The 20,315-nt window shown below is 32.5% G+C and overlaps 1 protein-coding gene across 1 annotated transcript; it reads left to right on the top strand.

Annotated features, from left to right (window-relative positions):
• Positions 1 to 9,548: 9,548 nt before the first annotated feature.
• On the top strand, positions 9,549 to 20,081 carry LOC127904534 (uncharacterized). The gene is made up of 3 exons (XM_052448716.1): positions 9,549 to 9,908; positions 10,000 to 10,072; positions 20,049 to 20,081. The coding sequence occupies exons 1-3, from the start codon at positions 9,601 to 9,603 to the stop codon at positions 20,079 to 20,081; spliced, it is 414 nt and encodes a 137-aa protein (XP_052304676.1). The 5' UTR covers positions 9,549 to 9,600.
• Positions 20,082 to 20,315: the final 234 nt, after the last annotated feature.

Raw genomic sequence — 20,315 nt, 5'->3', positions numbered from 1 at the left:
TTCTATTTAAAAAGGATATTTTATTATTGTTGAAGGAAATTCATAAAAAAATATTAAAATAGTATGTCTATATTTTATGTGATTGAAAGTTAAAAAAAACATAAATATAATAAAATTACGTTCAAAATCTATTTAAAAATTTTATCAATAAAAAACTGATTTCAATCTAACTTTCATGAACAATTTATTATAAGTATTATTATTTTTATATTAGATACATAATAAGTGAAAAAACAATTATTAAAACTCAAATAAAAATTTATAATAATATTTAAGAATTATATAAAAACTGAAGAGTACATGAAGTGATGAAACTAATAATTTTTTTTGGAGTGTAAAAAAAACCCAAAAAAATAAAAAATAAAAAATAAAAAATAAAAAAAACAAAAATTCAACAAAGGGCTAAGCCAACGCATGACCCATTGTAATAGGTCAAATACGTGCAGACTTGACTTTGCTTTTTTTTTTTTTTATTAAAAGGGCAAAAGAAATGTCGTATACCTTTTTTTTAAAAAAAAAAATGAGTGACTTGTTGTGTGTCATATTTAAAGAAATAAATATGCTTTTTAGTGCTCGAACCCGTGATCTCTAGGCTATTATATACACTAAGTGGCTAATCAACTACATAAATTTGTTATAAATAATTAAATAAATATATTAAGGACTTTAATATTTGTATACACAGTAACAGGGACGGAGCAAGAAAAAAAAATTAATGAGGGCCAAATTAAAAGAATTATTTTAAAAAAATTAAAATTTTAGTTATTTTACTATTAAAATTATAAACATTGACAAGGAAGGAATTGGAAAAACATTTTTTTAGAGGGGCCGAGTTCCTACCATCCCCTGCCTCCGCTACTGCATAGTAAAATACCATAAATAATCCTAGTTATTTTAATTTTTCATTACTATTTTGTTTTCTTCTAAATGCGTCAACCTAAATCTAAACCTAGATTCACCTAAATCTAAAGAACCCTAGTTATTTTAAAATATATATATATATATGTTTCTTTAGACACAACCGGTCAGCTGCCCGTGCTCTACTACGAGACGAAGAACAAAGTATGACGAAGGACGAAAGCAAAATGCGAGACATATATGTCGAGCAGAAATGGCTTTTTGAAAAGGTCGGAGCTATAAATGATCAATTTTAATAACTTAGAAAGTTCAAGCATGGATTAATAAACCTTAGGAAAGTTCCAAAGCTCAAGCACGGGAGTCGCTGCTTGACCTGCTCCCTCCCTCCCTCCCTCCCTCTCTCTCTCTCTCTCTCTCTCTCTCTCTCTCTTCTTTATGGGTTTCATTTCACATTTGAATAATTCATATTCAAAGAAAAGAAGATGGGAAATTAATTTGAATATTTTCAAGATTCATAGGCAAAGACATGTGCGGCGAACTTGCGAAGCAATGCTTAAGTAGTTGATTTTCAAAAAGTAATTAAAGAAGAAAAGCAAGAAACTTGACCACTTGCGTTTGACAATTGTTTCTCTCAGTTTCTTCGTCACCTTCCCTGTGAATATCTCTTAATTTATACTTTCAGGCTATTCAGTCTTGCACAAGATCCCTTCTACAACCTTGAATCGATTCAGTGGTCATCTTAGGGAAAATTTGTTTAAAACATGGTTAATAAGTATACTAGAGGCCAAATTAAAATTGAAAACTTAAATTCAAAACATTAAAACTCATTTTAGGGTTAAAATTTTGTTGAAATTTAATCTTTCATATAATTTTTTTTAACATGAAATATTAACATGATTTAAATAAATTATAGGTGAATGAACAAATAATCTCAAAGAGCTTTTAGCTGGCATAGAAAAGAAACAAGTTTCATGTTAAAGAACCATTTCAACCCAATAGCTTAAATTGTTAGGTGATGTCGTAATATATAATTTATATTATTTTCTAACACTTTACTTGTTTATATAATATGATAATGACAATAATTAAGTTTATATCAGTTTTGATTCCAAAATCATCTATAAAAAAATAATAATAAAGAGTGTTAGGGGTTAGTTTTTTCTTCATAAATTTTGCTTAATTTTTGACACTCTTCTTCACCTAGTTTTTTTAGCATAGGCTCTATGTTATATGTTCTAGTTTTCTTTATTATTTTTCTCATAATCTGAAAAATTATCTTGAGTTATAATTATTATGTTAAATTAAACACTCATGTCAGTTGTCTAATCATCTAGTATAATTTGATCAATAATCTCAAGGCTTTATTTTAATTAGTCTTTATTTAGTTTATAATTCTTTGTGAAAACTAGATTAATTGTTAAAGAGTATATTACCACTTTTTTTTTTTTTTTGAAGTTAAGTTCAACTGTTTCCTAGTTTATTATATTCATGCATGTATTATTTCTTTTTAACTAAACATTTGAAAACTATGTTTGAATCTATTTTCTTATCCTTGTTTAGTTTATATAAGTAATTTTTTAATCTTACATGGCATGTTCATGCTAATTATTTAATTTGTTTGTACAAATTTATATTGGTATGCTATTTGTTTAAACAAGCAATATGATATGATACATTTTAATAGGATAACACTTTAAAATATTCTTGCTTAAATATTGGAATATTTTATTTATTTTGCTTTTTATAATTGTTATGAAATTTTAAAAAACACTATTTGTTAAAATTTTAGTTTTGTCTCATATATTTTTATAATTGTTGGATAAACCATTTTATTTCTATAATTTTGACTATTGTTTTACAAATTTTAATCATGACATCAACTCAAGAATTAGTTGTCCTAACCAATATTGTTTTAGCAACTACCATTTTGATAGGAAGGATTCCACCATCACCTTTAATGGTACATGGTGATAAACTTGAAAAATTTAATGGGTTGAACTTTAAGATGTGGCAATATAAAATATTATACTGTTTAACCATCTTGAACTTAGGTAAGTTATTATTGGAAAAGCATCAAAACTATTACATATTAAATTTGGTTTCATTACTGTGGTAGCTTTAGACACATGGAATCATAGTAATTTTATATGTAAACTCTTTTAGTATAACTTCTAAAGCAAACTTTCTAGAACAAGTGATGAAGTTCCACAATAAAGACAAAAAAAAAAAATTGTTAGGAAGGGAAAATATTGCTACAACATTTTATGAAAAATGCTTATCTTCAACAAGATAAGCCAATTAGCTAAGGTTTGTAGAAATAGAGCTCAACAATGTAACCTAAGAGAGGGAATGACTATTGAAGCCAATATTAACGAGGTTGATCACCTAGTGATGAAGTTTTGGAAATGAACATGTTTGCTGTTATTTCTAAAGTCAACTTAATAAAAAAATCTTGAGTCATAATAGGTTGACACTAGTGTAATAAGACATATATACACTGAAAAGAGGATGTTCTCTACTCATAAAAAAAAAAAATGAACAGTGAATACTTATACATGGATAATTTATCAACCTTTAAGATACTAGGTGTTAGGGAAGTTATATTAAAGATGACTTTTGAAAACATTTTGACCCTGTGCTTTATTGATATTTGGATGAACTTAATGTTTGATTTATTGTTAAGTGAAAATTATTTTAAATTGGTATCTAAAAGTAGAATGTCCATAAGAGAAGGGTATCTTAGAGATGACTTCTTCAAAATGAATGTTATGAACATTATAACCATGAATGAGAAGAAAATAATAATAATAATAATAATAATAATTCATATTCTTCTTATCTACTTAAATCTTATGACATGTGGTATGACACGTTAAGTCAAGTGAATCATAATTCTATATAAAAGTTAATAAATCTTGATTTATTACCGAATATGATTTTTTAGGAAAATTATAAGTATGATGTTTGTGTCTCATAAAAACTTGTTTTCATCCAGTTGAAAATAGTAGTAAATCTCTATGTTTAATTTATTCAAATATTAGTGATTTAAAGTTTATGCAAACTAGAGGATAGAAAAAATTTTACATTACTTTATACATTATTTCACAAGGTATTATTATACCTATCTACTTTGAAGCAAATATGAGATTCTTTGAAGCAAATAGTAGTAAATCTCTATGTTTAATTTATTCAGATATTAGTGATTTAAAGTTTATGCAAACTAGAGGATAGAAAAAATTTTACATTACTTTATACATTATTTCAAAAGGTATTATTATACCTATCTACTTTGAAGCAAATATGAGACTCTTGAAATGTTTAAACATTACAAGAATGAAGTTGAAAATCAGCTTGATAAAAAGATAAAAGTAATAATAAATAATAAAAGTGGATAACATGAAACACTTTTTGGTAAGTTTTATTCTAAAAATAGTTTTATCCACTAAACTACCACTCTGTATTCACATCAACAAAATAGTATTGTGGAACTTAAGAACCAAACATTAAAAAAAAAATGATGAATTCCATGTTGATAAGTTTAAGAGCACCTTAGAACTTGTACAAATACCTTATAAAAAAATAAAACACCATATGAATTATGAAAAATATTAAAGACCTTCTTACAAATACCTTAAAGTGTAGGGACCTTTTACAAATATAGGAGTATCTTATCCTAAAAAGCTCAAGATATGACCTAAATTTATGGATTATGTATTTATCAAATATGCTTATAATAGTAGTGGAGATCAATTTCTTGTACACAAGTCAAGTATTGAGAATATGCATTATAATACTATAATGGAATAAAAAATGCCACATTCATTAGAAATGTGATTTCATTTTAGAAAACACTAGAAAATCATTCATATAAGAGAATGATAGAGACCCACTTAAGTAATCATCATCAATCAGAAGATGATGAAGTTGATCCAATGAGTAAAAGTACCGAAATGACTAAAATATTCAGTCTGGATTTTCTAACATACTTTTTAGAAAATGAACAAGTATGGTTTGTACTTAAAGAGTCTTGAAGAGACTTTAGAGGGAGAATCAGGTCACCGAAGTTATAACTTTACCTCCCACCGTTGGATTATTAGGCTAGTGTTTTAGTATGTTGTGCACCTTGGTAAGATCTACAATTAGACTGTTTGGATTTTGATAATCTAATTCTGTTTGAGAGATATTATTATCGGTATTTTACTAGAAAAACTGATTTTACGGCAACCATAGTCGCGAGATCGGTGCTCCTTTGGTCACCGTTAGGTCTACCCAATATTGCTCTGAATGGTTCGCTTAGGTATCCTCTTCGTTCTTAATGGTGGAGATCAGATTTGCACAACCCTGGAATCTTGTAATTTTTGTTGAAATTGTTGCTCAAGCATTAACACCAATTACCCAGAAACCAGTTGACAATACAAAAAAACTAGAAACCGATTGACTGGTTCACCCATTAAACCATTTCCTACACCACCACAACCACTAAATTAGTCACCAACATTGCCCCTAAACCAACACAACACCCCAAGATAGCCATAAACAACCCATTAACAACTCCACCAACACAAAAATTAAACATCTTCCTAGTACTTGGGCTGAGAGAGTTAGAGTCACTAATGCTAATACTCATTTTACCCTTGATCCCTGATTAGTACTTAAAAGTGCATTTTTATCAAGGTTTTATATCAGCATTTTGCACTTGAAGTATCAATAACTCCTTAATTAAAGCATGTTTTATAATAACAAGTCTGATACTATAAGATACCCTAATTTATGGTAAATGTTCATTTTAAATGCAGGCCTCTCACATAAATAAAAGGGTTGATTGATGAGTTTAAGTACTGAAATTGAAAGGATAAACAGAGGGCCAAACTTAGAAAAGAGATGCTGATTCAGTTCAAACTGGAACACTATTCGGTAATTGGGTCATATCTAGAGCTGTAGATCTCGGATTTAGGTATGCTTTATATAGATGGAAAGCTAAGATATAGATCTAAAATTTCATGTGGAGTTCAAGATTTAAAAAGGCCATTTTCAAGTCCAAATTATAGCAACAACGGAGATTTCCGAATCTGTCCCGCAGCCCAGACACTCTTCCGTGTTCAGCTCATATCTTGAGTTCTAGAAGTTCAAATGACCTCCATTTTTTTTCCTGGAAAGCTGAGACAATTTCCTAGAACTTTCATGAGTAAAGTTGGTTCAAATTATGACGTTAGAAATGACGATTTGTTCAGACAAGAAGATAAGGATTTTCACCAAGTCAAGAGTTGGCCACCCACTCAACAATTAGTCATCAAATCAATAGTTCCAAATTTTGGCCTATAAAAGGAGGCATTTGCCATGCATTTAGGAGCTTGGTTGTTCAGATCAAGATCTTGCTCTTGCTCTTGCTCTCTCTCTCTCTCTCTCTCTCTCTCTCTCTTTATATTTTTGTAATGCTTAAATTTTGCTTTCATTAATATCATGTTTATGCTTTTCATTTCCTTTCCTTTACTTAGTTAACTTGTATTTTATTTATATTCTTATCTTGTTTATTTATATTTCCCTTCTTCAATATGTTTAGCTAAGTTTATTATATCAAGGTGAAAAGGTTACACTAATGGTGTAAGAATAAGTATAATATAAACTCAATATGGACTTCAATGCTTATATCCTAAACAACTTGCTATTAACATGTCTTATCATTTTTATGTCATTAACTCTTAATACCTTGCTTGTTAAATGGTTAATCTAGATTTGCGTTGTATAACACTTGATACAACAAATGCTTGACACTTTCATAGCCCAACCGTATGGTATAACCTACACATGTGCTATGAAAGGAACTTGATTTGTTGTTCACATAAGTTAACATCATGAATTCCTAACAGTATTTAAAAGTTTGGTGTTACTTAAATAAGATAATTAATATGATCATGTTAACAATTTATAATGAGCTATTAATGACAAATCATCTGATTGGAACCTCCTTTGTGTGTGGTTTCTAGTTGAGTAATAAAAAGAGTTTATATTATACTTGTTTGAAATACCATTAGTGGATCCTCTAACCTTGACATTTGTTTTTATCAGTGTTTATTCCTCACATTAATCTTACATCTCAAAGTCCTCTTTAACTTATTATTATTGTTGTTGTTGTTGTTGTTGTTGTTGTTGTTGTTGTTATTATTATTAACTATAATTTATATAGTTAACCTCCATGTGGTTCGACCCCGGTCTTGCAGAGTTATTTCTTACTTCGACACTCCTACACTTGAGAGAAGACATCAATCTTTTGGTCGTGTCAACTCCATACCTAAATTGCAGGTTAGAACCTGCTTAAAGATCTTTGAGGAGATACTAACACAAAATTCTCAACAATGGAACCGATGCATGATTGGTTTCTTCCCTTGATTTAAAATGCCATACATTGTTGTTAACACTATCGCCAACAAAGTATGGTAGAATTATGGTCTAGAGAAAGTAATAACCACTACTAATGGGTTTATGATTTTTTGTTTCTAGATGGAGACATAGATGCAAGTAATATTTGAGAAGGGCTCTTAGATGTTTGGGGGCAAAGTCATTATCCTCCAACAATGGCACCCTCATTTTATTTTTGATAAAACAAGATCTCTAAAAAATTTTGGTTTGGAGATACCTTCATTCTTAACCTTTTCCTCTATGGTACAAGACAAGCTTGAGCTTGACGGCTAGTATGGTAAGGAGGCCATTACTTTGCGATGAACAAACATATAGTTGCACTCACTTGCAATATACAAGAGTTTGTATGGACACCATGAATAATCATCTTCATTTTAAATTCCACTCATTAATATTTATCAGCACCTTGTAAATGTCTGTTAACTAGCACCTCGACCATTTAAAATCATCAAATCACCTTTCCCTAAATGGTACAATATAAATTCTAAATGTGAATATCATTAAGGAGTCATGGGTCATTCCATTGATCATCATTAAGGGTTTAAGAAATAGATCAACAATTTCATTTATCATGGATTGTTAAAATTTTAAGAGAAAAATGGTGAAAAAAACTTAATCACCAAAATGCTTAAGGCCAACTAAAAAGGACAATCAGGATATGATGTTAAGCGAATCATATAGCTAACAGGTGAATAGATAGGTGTAATTTGGCTTTTGATTGAGTGGGCAAAAAAATCATGACTATTGGAAAACGGGTGCTCAAACCTTCAAATACAATTATATTACCCTTTTTGTGTATATTAAAAAAACTTTGCTTTTTGTACATATTAAAAAACTTTGCTTTTTGAATCTTTTAGGATTCTATTGTGTTTTTTAATGAATTATGCCTTTTTCTGTCTTATTGTTAGTTTGAAATCAATAGATATTTATATGAAAGTAATATTTGACATTTTATTTTAATTCATGATTGGAAGTATAATGATAAATTTATTTAAAAAACTTTCAAAATTGATCAAATTCCAAGACATGTCATGTGAATGCTATGGGGTATTTCCTCTTTTTGAAACCCAAAATGACATTTTCTACTCCCAATAAACCTAAAAAAGAGCCTTAGTTCTATATTTAAAAGAACCTAAAATATTCTTTCCATCCTTAATAAACCTTAAAAAGAAAAATATTGCTTAAAATAATACAGTTATGTCTAAGATAGAATCAGATGATTTAATGACATAAATAATGATAAATAGTATGAATTCAGGTAATGATCTTACCCATCCCATCTCTTCTTCTTTGAAATTAACCTCATGACATCCTCACTTTTCAGCTGAATCAAGGAATGTGCGTCTTGGGTTGTGTACAGACGGATTCAACCCATTTGGGTCATTTGCTGCTCCTTATTCTTGTTGGCCGGTCATACTCACAGTTTATAACTTGCCACCGGGAATGTGTATGAGGCCGGAGTTCATGTTTTTATCTACTGTCATACCCGGTCCAAGAAGCCCGGGGAGGAATATAGATGTTTGTCTTCGACCGTTGATTGATGAGTTGGCACAGTTGTGGTTCTCCGGAGCTCTGACTTATGATATATCGAGGAAACAAAATTTCCTTATGAGGGCGGCATTGATGTGGACTATCAATGATTTTCCAGCTTATGGAATGCTTTCTGGTTGGAGCACGCATGGGAAACTCGCATGTCCATACTGCATGGAAAACAACAAGGCATTCATGCTAGCAAATGGAGGTAAAGCTTCTTTTTTTGACTGTCACCGTCGCTTCTTGCCACTTCATCACAGGTACAGAAAGAACAGAAAAGATTTCTTTGTTGGCAGAGTTGAAAAAGATGTTGCATCCCCGCGTCTTTCTAGTGAAGAATTGCATGATGTTGTCTCAGAGTACGATGACATTGTGTTTGGCCTTCAATCAGGTAAGCAAAAGTTTCCTGGTTTTAGTTTGACCCATAATTGGGTAAAGCGAAGTATCTTTTTTGAGCTTCCTTATTGGAAGACCAATCTGCTCCGCCATAACCTTGACGTCATGCACATCGAAAAGAACATGTTTGAGAATATTTTCAACACCGTCATGGATGTGAAGGGGAGGACAAAGGACAACATCAAGGCTAGATTGGATATAGCTTTATACTGTAACCGTAAAAATATGGAGTTGGTTTATGATGAGTCACGGGTCGCAAAACCAAGAGCAAACTTAGCGTTAGAGAAAAACGCACAACTGCTAGTCTACAAATGGCTTAAGAGTCTGCGTTTTACGGATGGACATGCATCGAACATATCAAGGCTGGTTAATATAGAGGACTGCAGATTGTATGGAATGAAGAGTCATGACTGCCACGTGTTTATGCAAACACTCATCCCATTAGCTTTTCGTGATTTGTTGCCAAAGGGAATATGGGATGCACTCACGGAGATCAGTCATTTCTTCAGAGATATATGCTCCAGCAAGTTGAATGTTGATCACATTGAGAGGCTTCAAACGAATATCGTCGAGACACTATGCAAACTTGAGATGATATTCCCTCCATCATTTTTTGACTCAATGGAGCATCTCCCTATACATCTACCGTTCGAGGCAAAAGCTGGAGGACCGGTCCAATATAGATGGATGTACCCATTCGAACGGTTAGATATTACTGTTGCAATGTAATTCATATATAAAAGTATTTTATATGTTTTTCTTAATTGAAAATACTTGATTAATATTTCAATGCAGGTACTTGTTTAATCTCAAGAAAAAGGTTAAGAACAAGGCGTATGTTAAGGCTTCGATATATGAGGCCTATATTGTTGAGGAGATCTCAACATTTATCTCGTACTATTTCGAACCTCATCTGAGAACGGGAATCAATCGCGTTCCACGGCATGATGATGGCGGTGAAGTGCCTTCCAGTGGGAACTTGTCAATATTCTCCAATACTGGACGACCCACACCTAAAAATGCCGTAAGAGGAAGATATTTATCGGAAATAGAGTTCAAACAGGCACACAACTATGTTCTATTTAACTGTGATGAGCTGAGACCTTTTATTCAGTAAGTTTATACTAATTAGACTTTGTTAGTAATATACTGTTAATTATATATTGTAATATCATACAATCATTATCACTTGCAGGCAACATCGACAATATTTGCTCTCCAATAACTCACAGCTGACCGAATCCCAGATCTTTCAATTACAAGATGAGCAGTTTGCCACGTGGTTCAGAACACATGTAAGCACTATCACAAACTCATTCTAACTTGCAAAATTACTGTACGTATGTATGTCATTACGAGATTCTCGTTCATTTACTATTTATTGATGTACATTACATACAAGGTTTATCAAATGGGAAGGAGTGCGCCTAAGTCATTGTCTTCACTAAGCCTGGGGCCTGAAAGAAAATGTAAGTGCTACAACGGGTATTTTGTCAATGGATATGTTTTCCATACTAAAGAATACGGGCAAGGAAGAAAGACATACAACAGCGGTGTTTGTGTTAAGGGATCCACTAGTAGTGAGTTAGAAGTTGACTACTATGGTAAATTAGAAGAGGTCGTCGAACTGCAATATCATACCGAGCAGAATATAGTGTTTTTATTCAAATGCTATTGGTATGACACGACTGACAGAGGAATCAGAGTTGATCCGCACTATGGTCTGGTCGAAATCAACTCAAAAGCTAGACTCCGCAACATAAACGATGTCTTTGTTTTCGCAAAGCAATGTCAACAAGTTTATTACACATACACCCCTTCATTTAGAAAGGATCGATCAAGAGTGGATTGGTTGTCCGTTTTAAAAACGAAACCCCGGGGTCGTGTCGAGGTTGTTCAGGATGAGAACGAAGACACAAGTGTGCGAGATGAAGTCTTTCAAGTTAGTGAGGTGGTTGAACCATATCGAGTTGCTCCTTCGATTGAATTGGAAGAAAATTCAAATTTTTTTATTTTCGATGATAGTCTTGTTGATGTTGACGCAGAGGAGTTGAATTTTGTTTTGAGCTCTAGCGGACAAGCAAATATCGATGAAGAAGATGATATTCATATTGAAGATTGCGATGAAGGTGATGACAATTCAATTGATGACGAAGAAGAAGAAAATTCTGACTAACTACCTAAATGAAGCCCTATGTAAAACCCTTTTTTTCATGTAATTTAGATTATGGATGATATATTTTGAAACATAAAATATTTATTACTTGAAATAATTAGTTGAATTGCCACAATTACTAAATAATTACTTGAAATAATTATTGATCATGGATGATATATTTTGTAAAATGAAATAATTACTTGAAATGCCACCATATCACCGACGGAAACACCGACGGACTTAAGTCCGTCGGCATTTCACAGAGAGTTCGCAAATAATTACTTGAAATGCCACCATATCACCGACGGACACATCGACGGAATTAAGTCCATTGGCATTTCACAGAGAGTTCGCAAATAATTACTTAAAATGCCACCATATTACCGACGGACATACCGACGGACTTAAGTCCGTTGGCATTTCACAGAGAGTTCGCAAATAATTACTTGAAATGCCACCATATCACCGACGGACACACCGACGGTCTTAAGTCCGTTGGCATTTCACAGAGAGTTCGCAAATAATTACTTGAAATGCCACCATATCACCGACGGACACACCGACGACATTATATCCGTCGGTATGTTGTCGGCGGGTCAATTTTACTGACAAACTTACCGACGGACTGCGCGAATTTCAAAGGGTTGCGCATTAAATGCATCTTTGACCGCGTCATATTGCCGACGGATTTACCGACGGACCACGAAAAATATGGAGGGTCATTGAAAAAATTGGTTTGAAATTCAAAATTTACCGATGGATTTTTGACACATCACCGACGGAATAAATTAAAATAATAATTAATTTTATATCCGTCGGTGAATCCATCGGTAAAACTGCCATATAAGTTCAACTGACCGCCTGTTCAGTTTATTTTTTCTTCTCCTTCGTTTCTCACCTTAAGATTTCGATTTTTTTCCTCTCAATTCTTCAAAGCTTTCACCTCCAATCTCTAGCAAGTTTTCTTCATCATCTTCATCAGTTTAAAAGGTTAGTGTTTCCTCTATTTTATTTTACTTTAATGTTATTTTTTTGCTTTTTTTTGGTTATTTTTTTTGTTTTGGTGTATTTTTTGTAATGTAGATAAAGTCTATAGTTTTTTTTGCATAATTCATTGCTAATGTCTATAGTTTTTTTTTGAATTTATTGAATAATTTTTATTGTTGTATTGGCATAATTATTAGTAGTTAATTTGTTGAATATTTATTGTTAATGTTGAATTTACCATAGAATTAGTAATTGAATATGTTGGAATAATTATTAGTTTTACTCTATTATTGCATGATTTGTGTTTAATTTTTTCCATTTATTTTGATTGTTATTCTAGAGTTTTTTTTTTTAATTTATTGTTTTGTTGTATTGGAATAATTATTGAATAATTACTTGAATTGTAATTCTTAATGTTGAATTTACCTTAGGATTAGTAATTGAATATGTTGGAATAAGTAGTATAGATTGGGTAAATTGGTTGTGGCTATTGTTAATATGTGCAGGTTTGTGGATTTGGGTAGTATCCGGTATAAGGGAGGTGCTGTCGAATTTTTTTTTGACATTTGAATTTAATTATATAAGTATTTGTATAAAATTGTGTAGATGAGTAGAACAAAAACCAGAGCTGGTCGCTCAAGTAGGGTCGCAGCGAGTTCGTCTAGCAGCGAGGATGATATTTCCTTAGGTGCCTCTCAAGAAGAGGCACCTACACCACCTGCGCCGTCAACCGATGCTGCCTCTTCCAGCGGTACTTCACAGCACAGAGGCGGCGTGCCTTCACAGCGGAATCAATTTACCCGCAAGTACGAGGCACAGTGGAAGGACGACCTTTCAATGTAAGTTTGTTAAGGTTTTAGTTTTTTTTTTAAATTACAACATAATCTATGAAGTAATCACTATTGAATTTATTTCATTTATTTTCAGGTTCACAAACATTGAAGGCGCCCGAGTAATATCATCGGCGTTTAAATCGTCGATGGAGATTCTATTGTTTCAATGGAGTCAGATATCCAAGCATCCTGAATGGATGCCTCAAATCAATGCATGGTTTAGCAGATTTTAGGTTGGTGTTAATTTATAATTTTCAGCTTATTTCTAATAAATTATTAATATAATTGTAAATAAATTATTGTTTTTATTTAAACTTGTTTATTTATACACAACACAAATTCTGCTGGGACAGTGAGCATAACACTGTTGTGAGGAGGGTGTGGGAAAATCACGCGGCAACTAGGTAAGATCGAAAACAATACAGGATTTTTTTTAGACAAAAATTTATGTTTCGAAATGTAATTTTTGGTTGCGTGAAGTAGGTTGCGTGATTTTTGGTATGAAGCACAAAAAAATCGCGAGGGATAGGGGTTTCGAAGGCTGGAACGATGTTGCAGTTTGGAGGGATTTCAAACCGATATACATCCCGAAAGATATATGGTCGCACTATCTTGAGCACGTGACGTCTGAGCGGTTCACACGACGCTCACAGTCCGGTGCTGGCAACCGGAATCGGCCAATTCATGGTGGGGTGACAACGCACACTGGCGGCTCCGTTCCGTTTGCTGCACATGCGAAACGGATGGTAAGATTAATTTAAATGAAATATATCGTTAAATTCAGTTGTTATTAATATATCTTTTTTCATTATAGGCTGCGTCTCTTGGACGTGAGCCGAGCCCGATGGAGCTGTTTGTGGAGACGCATGTGCGGAGTCAAGACCGCCAGAAGGGGACGCAACAGTTCGTTGATAACCGTGCTCAACATTTCGTGGTATGTTTGTTCAACCATTTTATTTTGTAAATTATTATGTTTATTGTATTGAATATGATGATTACTTTTTATTTTTTATTTTCAGGAGACGTATAATAATCGGTTGAGGGAGAGATACGGGGACGATACTTTGACCCATCCGGAATTCAATCCGGATTTGTGGATGGAGGTTGGCTCGTCAGGTGGACCCGATAAAAATCGGGTTTACGGGCTCTCCAACACTACGGCCGACAACTTGCGGTCGACCCGTAGTGTTTCAACCGTTGGGAGCTCCCAATCAATATCGAGCTCCCAATCTAAGGAGTTTGTGGCCTTGCAGCAACACACTGCTCAGCTCACCGAGAAATACGATAACCTAAAAGCGGAGTACGCACAATTCAGAGCGGAACAAAGAGCGGAGTCTGAGCAACTCAAAGCATCTCAAGCACAACAAAAAGCGGAGTATGAAGCGGCTCATGAACAACAAAAAGCAGCTTATGAACAGCTTCGCGAAATAATCATGAACATGTCAAATAGTGGAACATGTGCGCCTAATATTTTTTGGCCGTGTAACCACCAGCCTCCTCCAGGATCTCCTCCTCCTCCTCCAGCTCCACCTTTATATTAATTTGTAATCAACATTATTTACCTTTAAAACTTCATTTAATATTTTTCTTGAAACATATTTAGTTTGTAATGAATATTATTTAACTTTGTTTTTTTTTTTTTTTATGTTTAATAAAAATTTTATTTGCATAATTGGTTTGTATAACAATTAATTTATATAGTTTTATATTATATATCCTAAATAATTTTTAAAAAACAAATTAAGAAAAAAACTATTACCAATGATTTTACCGACGGATTAATTCGGTCGGTATTTTAAACGTTCACCGACAGACTTACCGACAGAATTAATCCGTTGGCATTTGACAGTAGCTTCCACCAGTACCGACAAATTTATAGACGGACATATTCGGTCGGTATTTCATACATTCACCGACCGATGTACCGACAGATATTGTCCGTCAGTAATTACAATGTCACCGACGGAATGAAAATCCGTTGGTATATTTCAAGCGGGAATCTTTTTTTTTTGGCGCGCACGTTCCGTCTGTAAAACCATCGGTAAATGGTTTTTTTGTTTTTCCGACTGATATACCGATGGAATGGGGAATCACCGACGAAGGTAAAGCCGACGGACGTATTCCGTCGGTGATGACGTCGGTAAAAAAATCACCGACGAACTTCTAATCATACACCGACGGAATTTTTCCGTCGGTAAAACTGTGAAATCTTATAGTGAATAAGGTTAAGATTTATCAACCTAATCAAATTTAATTTGAAATGAAGAAAGGCTATCTTTGGTATACCATTCACATATAAAAATTTATCCCTTAATGTCCTCCTTTACGCCTTAAATATTTTTCTTGGATAATAATATGAATTAGGATCACCCTTCACAGTAAACACATGTTTTGGAATTTCTTATACAATTGTTGAGATTCTCTGAATAAAAAGAAATAAGAAAAATGTGAAAGGGATAAAAGTGTTACAAAATAAAGCTAACGAACAAAGAAAGAGATTAAAAAAAAGACAAAAAACTCTCCAAAGCATCCCCAATGATAGTATGAAGTCAAAATTAAAGACAAAAGTTTAATGGCAAAGCACAAGATAAAACTTGAAGAATTGAGATTTTAGTAAGACCAATCATGAAAAAGTAAAAATTAAGGTGGCAAGCCTAAAAGATCTCTATAGATGAATGTCTTTAAGCCTTTAAACACCTTTTGAACCTTTTATATCTCATCTTTTATAGACACAAACCTTATCCTATATTATGTGTTTTAAAAACCTTTTCTGATAAAAATAATAATAATTTGACTTGTGTTGTTAAATTTTAGCCTCTAAAATGATAAGAAAAATATTTGTCGAACAAAACCATGACTTGCCTATGTGATGTATATCATTCTTTATATCATTGAATCATGGGTTTCATAATAATAATAAAAAATGATAGGATCACATAATATAAGTAAGATGCTTTTTTTAAAATATAAAAAATAGTCAAAACTCTCCTTTCGGAATCCAACCTTTTCTTTCTAAAATTATCATCCATCTATTAGACAATTAATTTAAGCCATTAATAGAGAAAATTTTTTTGGAATAAATAATCTTTCCAATAATTCCAACGACACTCATTTTGTCACATGCTGACAAAAACATCCCAAATTACATCATAAAACTTGAATGACATATTTTGGCTTTTAATCAAAGAAATCTAATTTTCTCTTTGATAAAAAAAACTTTCAAATTTACATCTTAATGATTTTATTTCAATAATTGGATATGAACGAACACGATTATTAAAATTTATGGGTCCCAAACCAAGAAATATAATTGCATGAAAACATGTTTTACAACATAATTATCTAATTGACTGAATTTTAAAAGTTCATAGAAAGAATGATGATGATGCATGTATATCGTTTTATGTCTATTAGAAATATGAACACAAATAGATCAGCTAGGGGCAATTCTATTTGAAAGAATCCATGGAAATTATGATAATCAAATGATGAGCTGATCAAATCATTCAGAAGTTATGAGTAGTAGAGCATAACTTCTTCATTTATGATGATGAAGAGCAAGTAATGGTCAACAAGTACCCTCATACTATATTTGGGGGGCAAGTCACAAATTAGAATCAATTAATCATTCACAAGTCGTAAATAATATGAGGTTTCTCATAATAGTAGGCAAATAAGGTTATTAAGATCCAACAATGTAACTGTCTATAATGCTGGAATGACATGGTTTTGTAAAGCTATCACAATAACATAAACATCCAAACAGATATTGTAACCAATAAAACTTAAGCACAACAATGAGTCAGTGTCATAATATTAGCAAAAAAGAGATCAGTTACTTTCAATTATCAATAAAAGAAGTTGAACATTGAAAAGAATGCCTATATCTATCATAAGTAAGCAACCAATTTCTTTTATATATAATTGTTGTAATATTTCAACTAATTTAATCCTTTCAAAACCCCTCTAATGTTTATTTTTCTTTGTAAGCCTAGGAAGGCTCCATCAAATTTGAGTCTAGCAAAGCTCCTATAAATTTGGATATGGTAAGGTTGCTTTTTTATTTTTGAGCTTAGCAACGCTCCTCCAAACTTTTATTTTTTAGCCTAGTATAGCTCTGGAAAATTTGAGTGTAATAAAACTTCAATTAATATGAGTCCAACAAGACTCTAGAGAATTCAAACCTAGCAAGGTTTGTTTATTTTTTAGTCGCATATAACTTATGTATTTTCTTTTACGATTGATACAAGAGCACTTCAAGTTTGTAACTCTATAAAATAATAGGTTGAAAAGCACTTTGAGTTTGTCACTATATTAAATGAGTATTTTGAAAAGCACCTCTAGTTTGTCTTTTTATAAAATAAGAAGCTGAAAATCATTTCGAGTATGACATTTTATAAAATGACAAGTTGAAAAACAATTTAAGTTCATCACTCTATAAAATGACATGCTACAAAGCATTGTTTTCCTCCCTCTATAAAATGACTGTTTTAAAAATAGTTTCAAGTTTATCACTTTATAAAATGACATGTTAAAAAGCACTTCAAGTTCATCACTCTATAAAATGAGTATTTTAGAAAGCAATTCGAGTTCGTCACTCTATAAAATGATAAGTTAAACATCAATTCAAGTTCATCACTCTAGAAAATGACTATTTTAAAAATCACTTTAAGTTCATCACTCTATAAAATGACAGGTTGAAATGCACTTTGAGTTTCGTAACTCTATAAAATAACTATTTTGAAATTTTTTTTGAGTGTGGAACTCTATAAAATGATAGGTTGAAGATCAATTCGAGCTAGTTACTCTATAAAATTACTATTTTGAGAATCATTATAAGTTCATCACTTGATAAAATGACAAGTTAAATCTTTTTACGATATTGAGCCTAAAAAGGCTTTCGCTAATCTTTTTTATACTTTTGAGCCGTTATGAATCTTGCAAATATTTTTGTGATATTGATTTATGATGGCTATTGCAAATATTTCTTTACTTTTAAGTCTTAGAGGACTCTTGCAAATCTTTCTATGATATTGAGTTGAGGGCTCTAACAAATATTACTTTACCTTTGAGTCCAAGAGAACTCTTGCAAATGTTTTTATGATATGGAGCCTATAAAGGCTCTCATAACTATTATTTTTCTGTACTTTTAAGTCTCAAAGGACTCCTGTATTTTTTTTCTTTATTTTTGTAATTTTAGATGATTCATGCAAATTGAAGCCTCAAGCATCGCTTTTTTGAATTTGGATCTCATATGATTCTTTCAATCTCAATTCTTGAGGTTTTTTTTTTCTCTCTACTTCACTATTTTTCAATATTTTTCATGTCAGCTTTATTTTCTTTACAACCTTACTAAACAAAGTGTAGAAAAAAACTTTTTATAGATTTTTTTATCACAAGTATTGTAAAGAAATGGCAGCTATTGTAACTCAATTTTGACCTCTTGTTTCAAGCACAATTTCAAAAACAATTATAAAACAAAAACTTCTAAAAAATGTGTTTTTGATGCAATTTGGATAATTATGCTCATTTCATAAATTTTGACCTTTTTTCTTGTCATTTTTATATCAATAAATTTACAAAAAAAAATCCAAAGAGAAAAGAAAATCAAAGATAAAGAAAGAAAGAGCTTATTGAGTATGGTGATAACCCCTTCCCTAAACAAATAAAGATAAAGAAAAAAGAAAAAATAATAATAATCAAAATAAAATCTAAAAGAAAGTAAAAAAGTTAGTAGAAGATTCTAGAGAATGAAGGGATAAGAAATAAAGAATAAGAGTATTGCTAGATAAGATAATATGTGTTGCTACCTGATTTTTGACCCACGTTTTGATAAATTTTTCAAAATAAAATAATAATAAGGGTTTACATGTGGCGATAACATAAAGCATTAGGGCTAATATTAAGGAAGCAATGTGTCAAGGAGATAATTATTGAATCATATATAATTATTGCAATATAAAATACCATAGATATATGATTTGATTCGTGCTGATTATGGAAAAAATCACTGCAATATAAAATACCATATATATAGGATTTGTTGATGCTGATTATAGAAGACAATCTCTGCAATAATTATTGCAATATTTCTTTAAATAGCATATGTAGAGATTTTCTATATAAGTGAACCTCCAACCATATGCACTGGGGGGAGAAAAATATTCAAAAGGGGGCAATTTTTCAAAAAAGAGGAGCCAAACACAAAAAACCCTAAACCCATTTCATCTTCCTCTTCTGGTCGCTCCCTCCCTTTGAAAAGAAAAAAACAGAGCCGCCCTCCCTGCTTTTGATTTTCGCTCTCGTGAACCAGCACAAGCCTTCCTCTTCTCCATCCAACAGCCCACAAACGTCGTCCCTTCCTTACGCCAGCCGCCCACCCTTTGGGAAAACCAGCAGCCTCCAGCGACACTCATCTTCAATCCCACGCCTCTCCCCATCTACTTCGGCCTTCTCCCATAAACCCATGGTTCCCCATTTCCTCTGTTTCTCTCCCAAACCAACAGCCGTCCCCATCTCCTTCCCCACAGCAGCCGGCCACTAACTCTCAGCCTCCCAGCACACCACAGAGATCGCCCACTGCACTTCCTCATCTCCCTTTCCTGATCTCCTTCACCACCAATTAGCCAGCTCACCTAGACCAAATTTCAGCTTCCAATAGCAACGGCCAAAGAAACAGCCCGAATCCAGCGCCGCTGCCGCCGCCCAACCTCAAGAGCTGCCACCGGGAGAAGAAGGAAAGAACAACAAACTGAGAAGAAGAAAGAAGACAGAAGTTAATAGATCTAAAAAGAAAAAAAAATACAACAGTCTGGACAGAAATGGATTAAAATCAACTGCCTGCGTTTTCTTTTTTCTTGTTGCAGGTCACTGCCGGCGAGGAAAGGAAGAATGGGTGAAGCCAAGTCAGATCCACCCTGTCCTTGTTTTTTTCTTGCGGCGGCGCGTGGAGGATACACGCCGCCACTGTTCCTACAGTCCAGATGGCTTCCCCTGCAATTCCTGGATTTTTTAGGGTCTTTTTTTTTGTAATTTTTACGTGCTGGAATATGGATTTAAATTGTTGTTAGTGGTTTTGTTTAATTTCTGTATTTGTTTAACATGTAATTATATATGGGTGTATGAAAAAAAAT

Source organism: Populus trichocarpa, chromosome 17 (assembly GCF_000002775.5).
Source record: "Populus trichocarpa isolate Nisqually-1 chromosome 17, P.trichocarpa_v4.1, whole genome shotgun sequence".
NCBI lineage: Eukaryota > Viridiplantae > Streptophyta > Magnoliopsida > Malpighiales > Salicaceae > Populus > Populus trichocarpa.
Note: the sequence above shows the minus strand (reverse complement) of the source record. Positions and strands in the feature narration are given on the sequence as shown.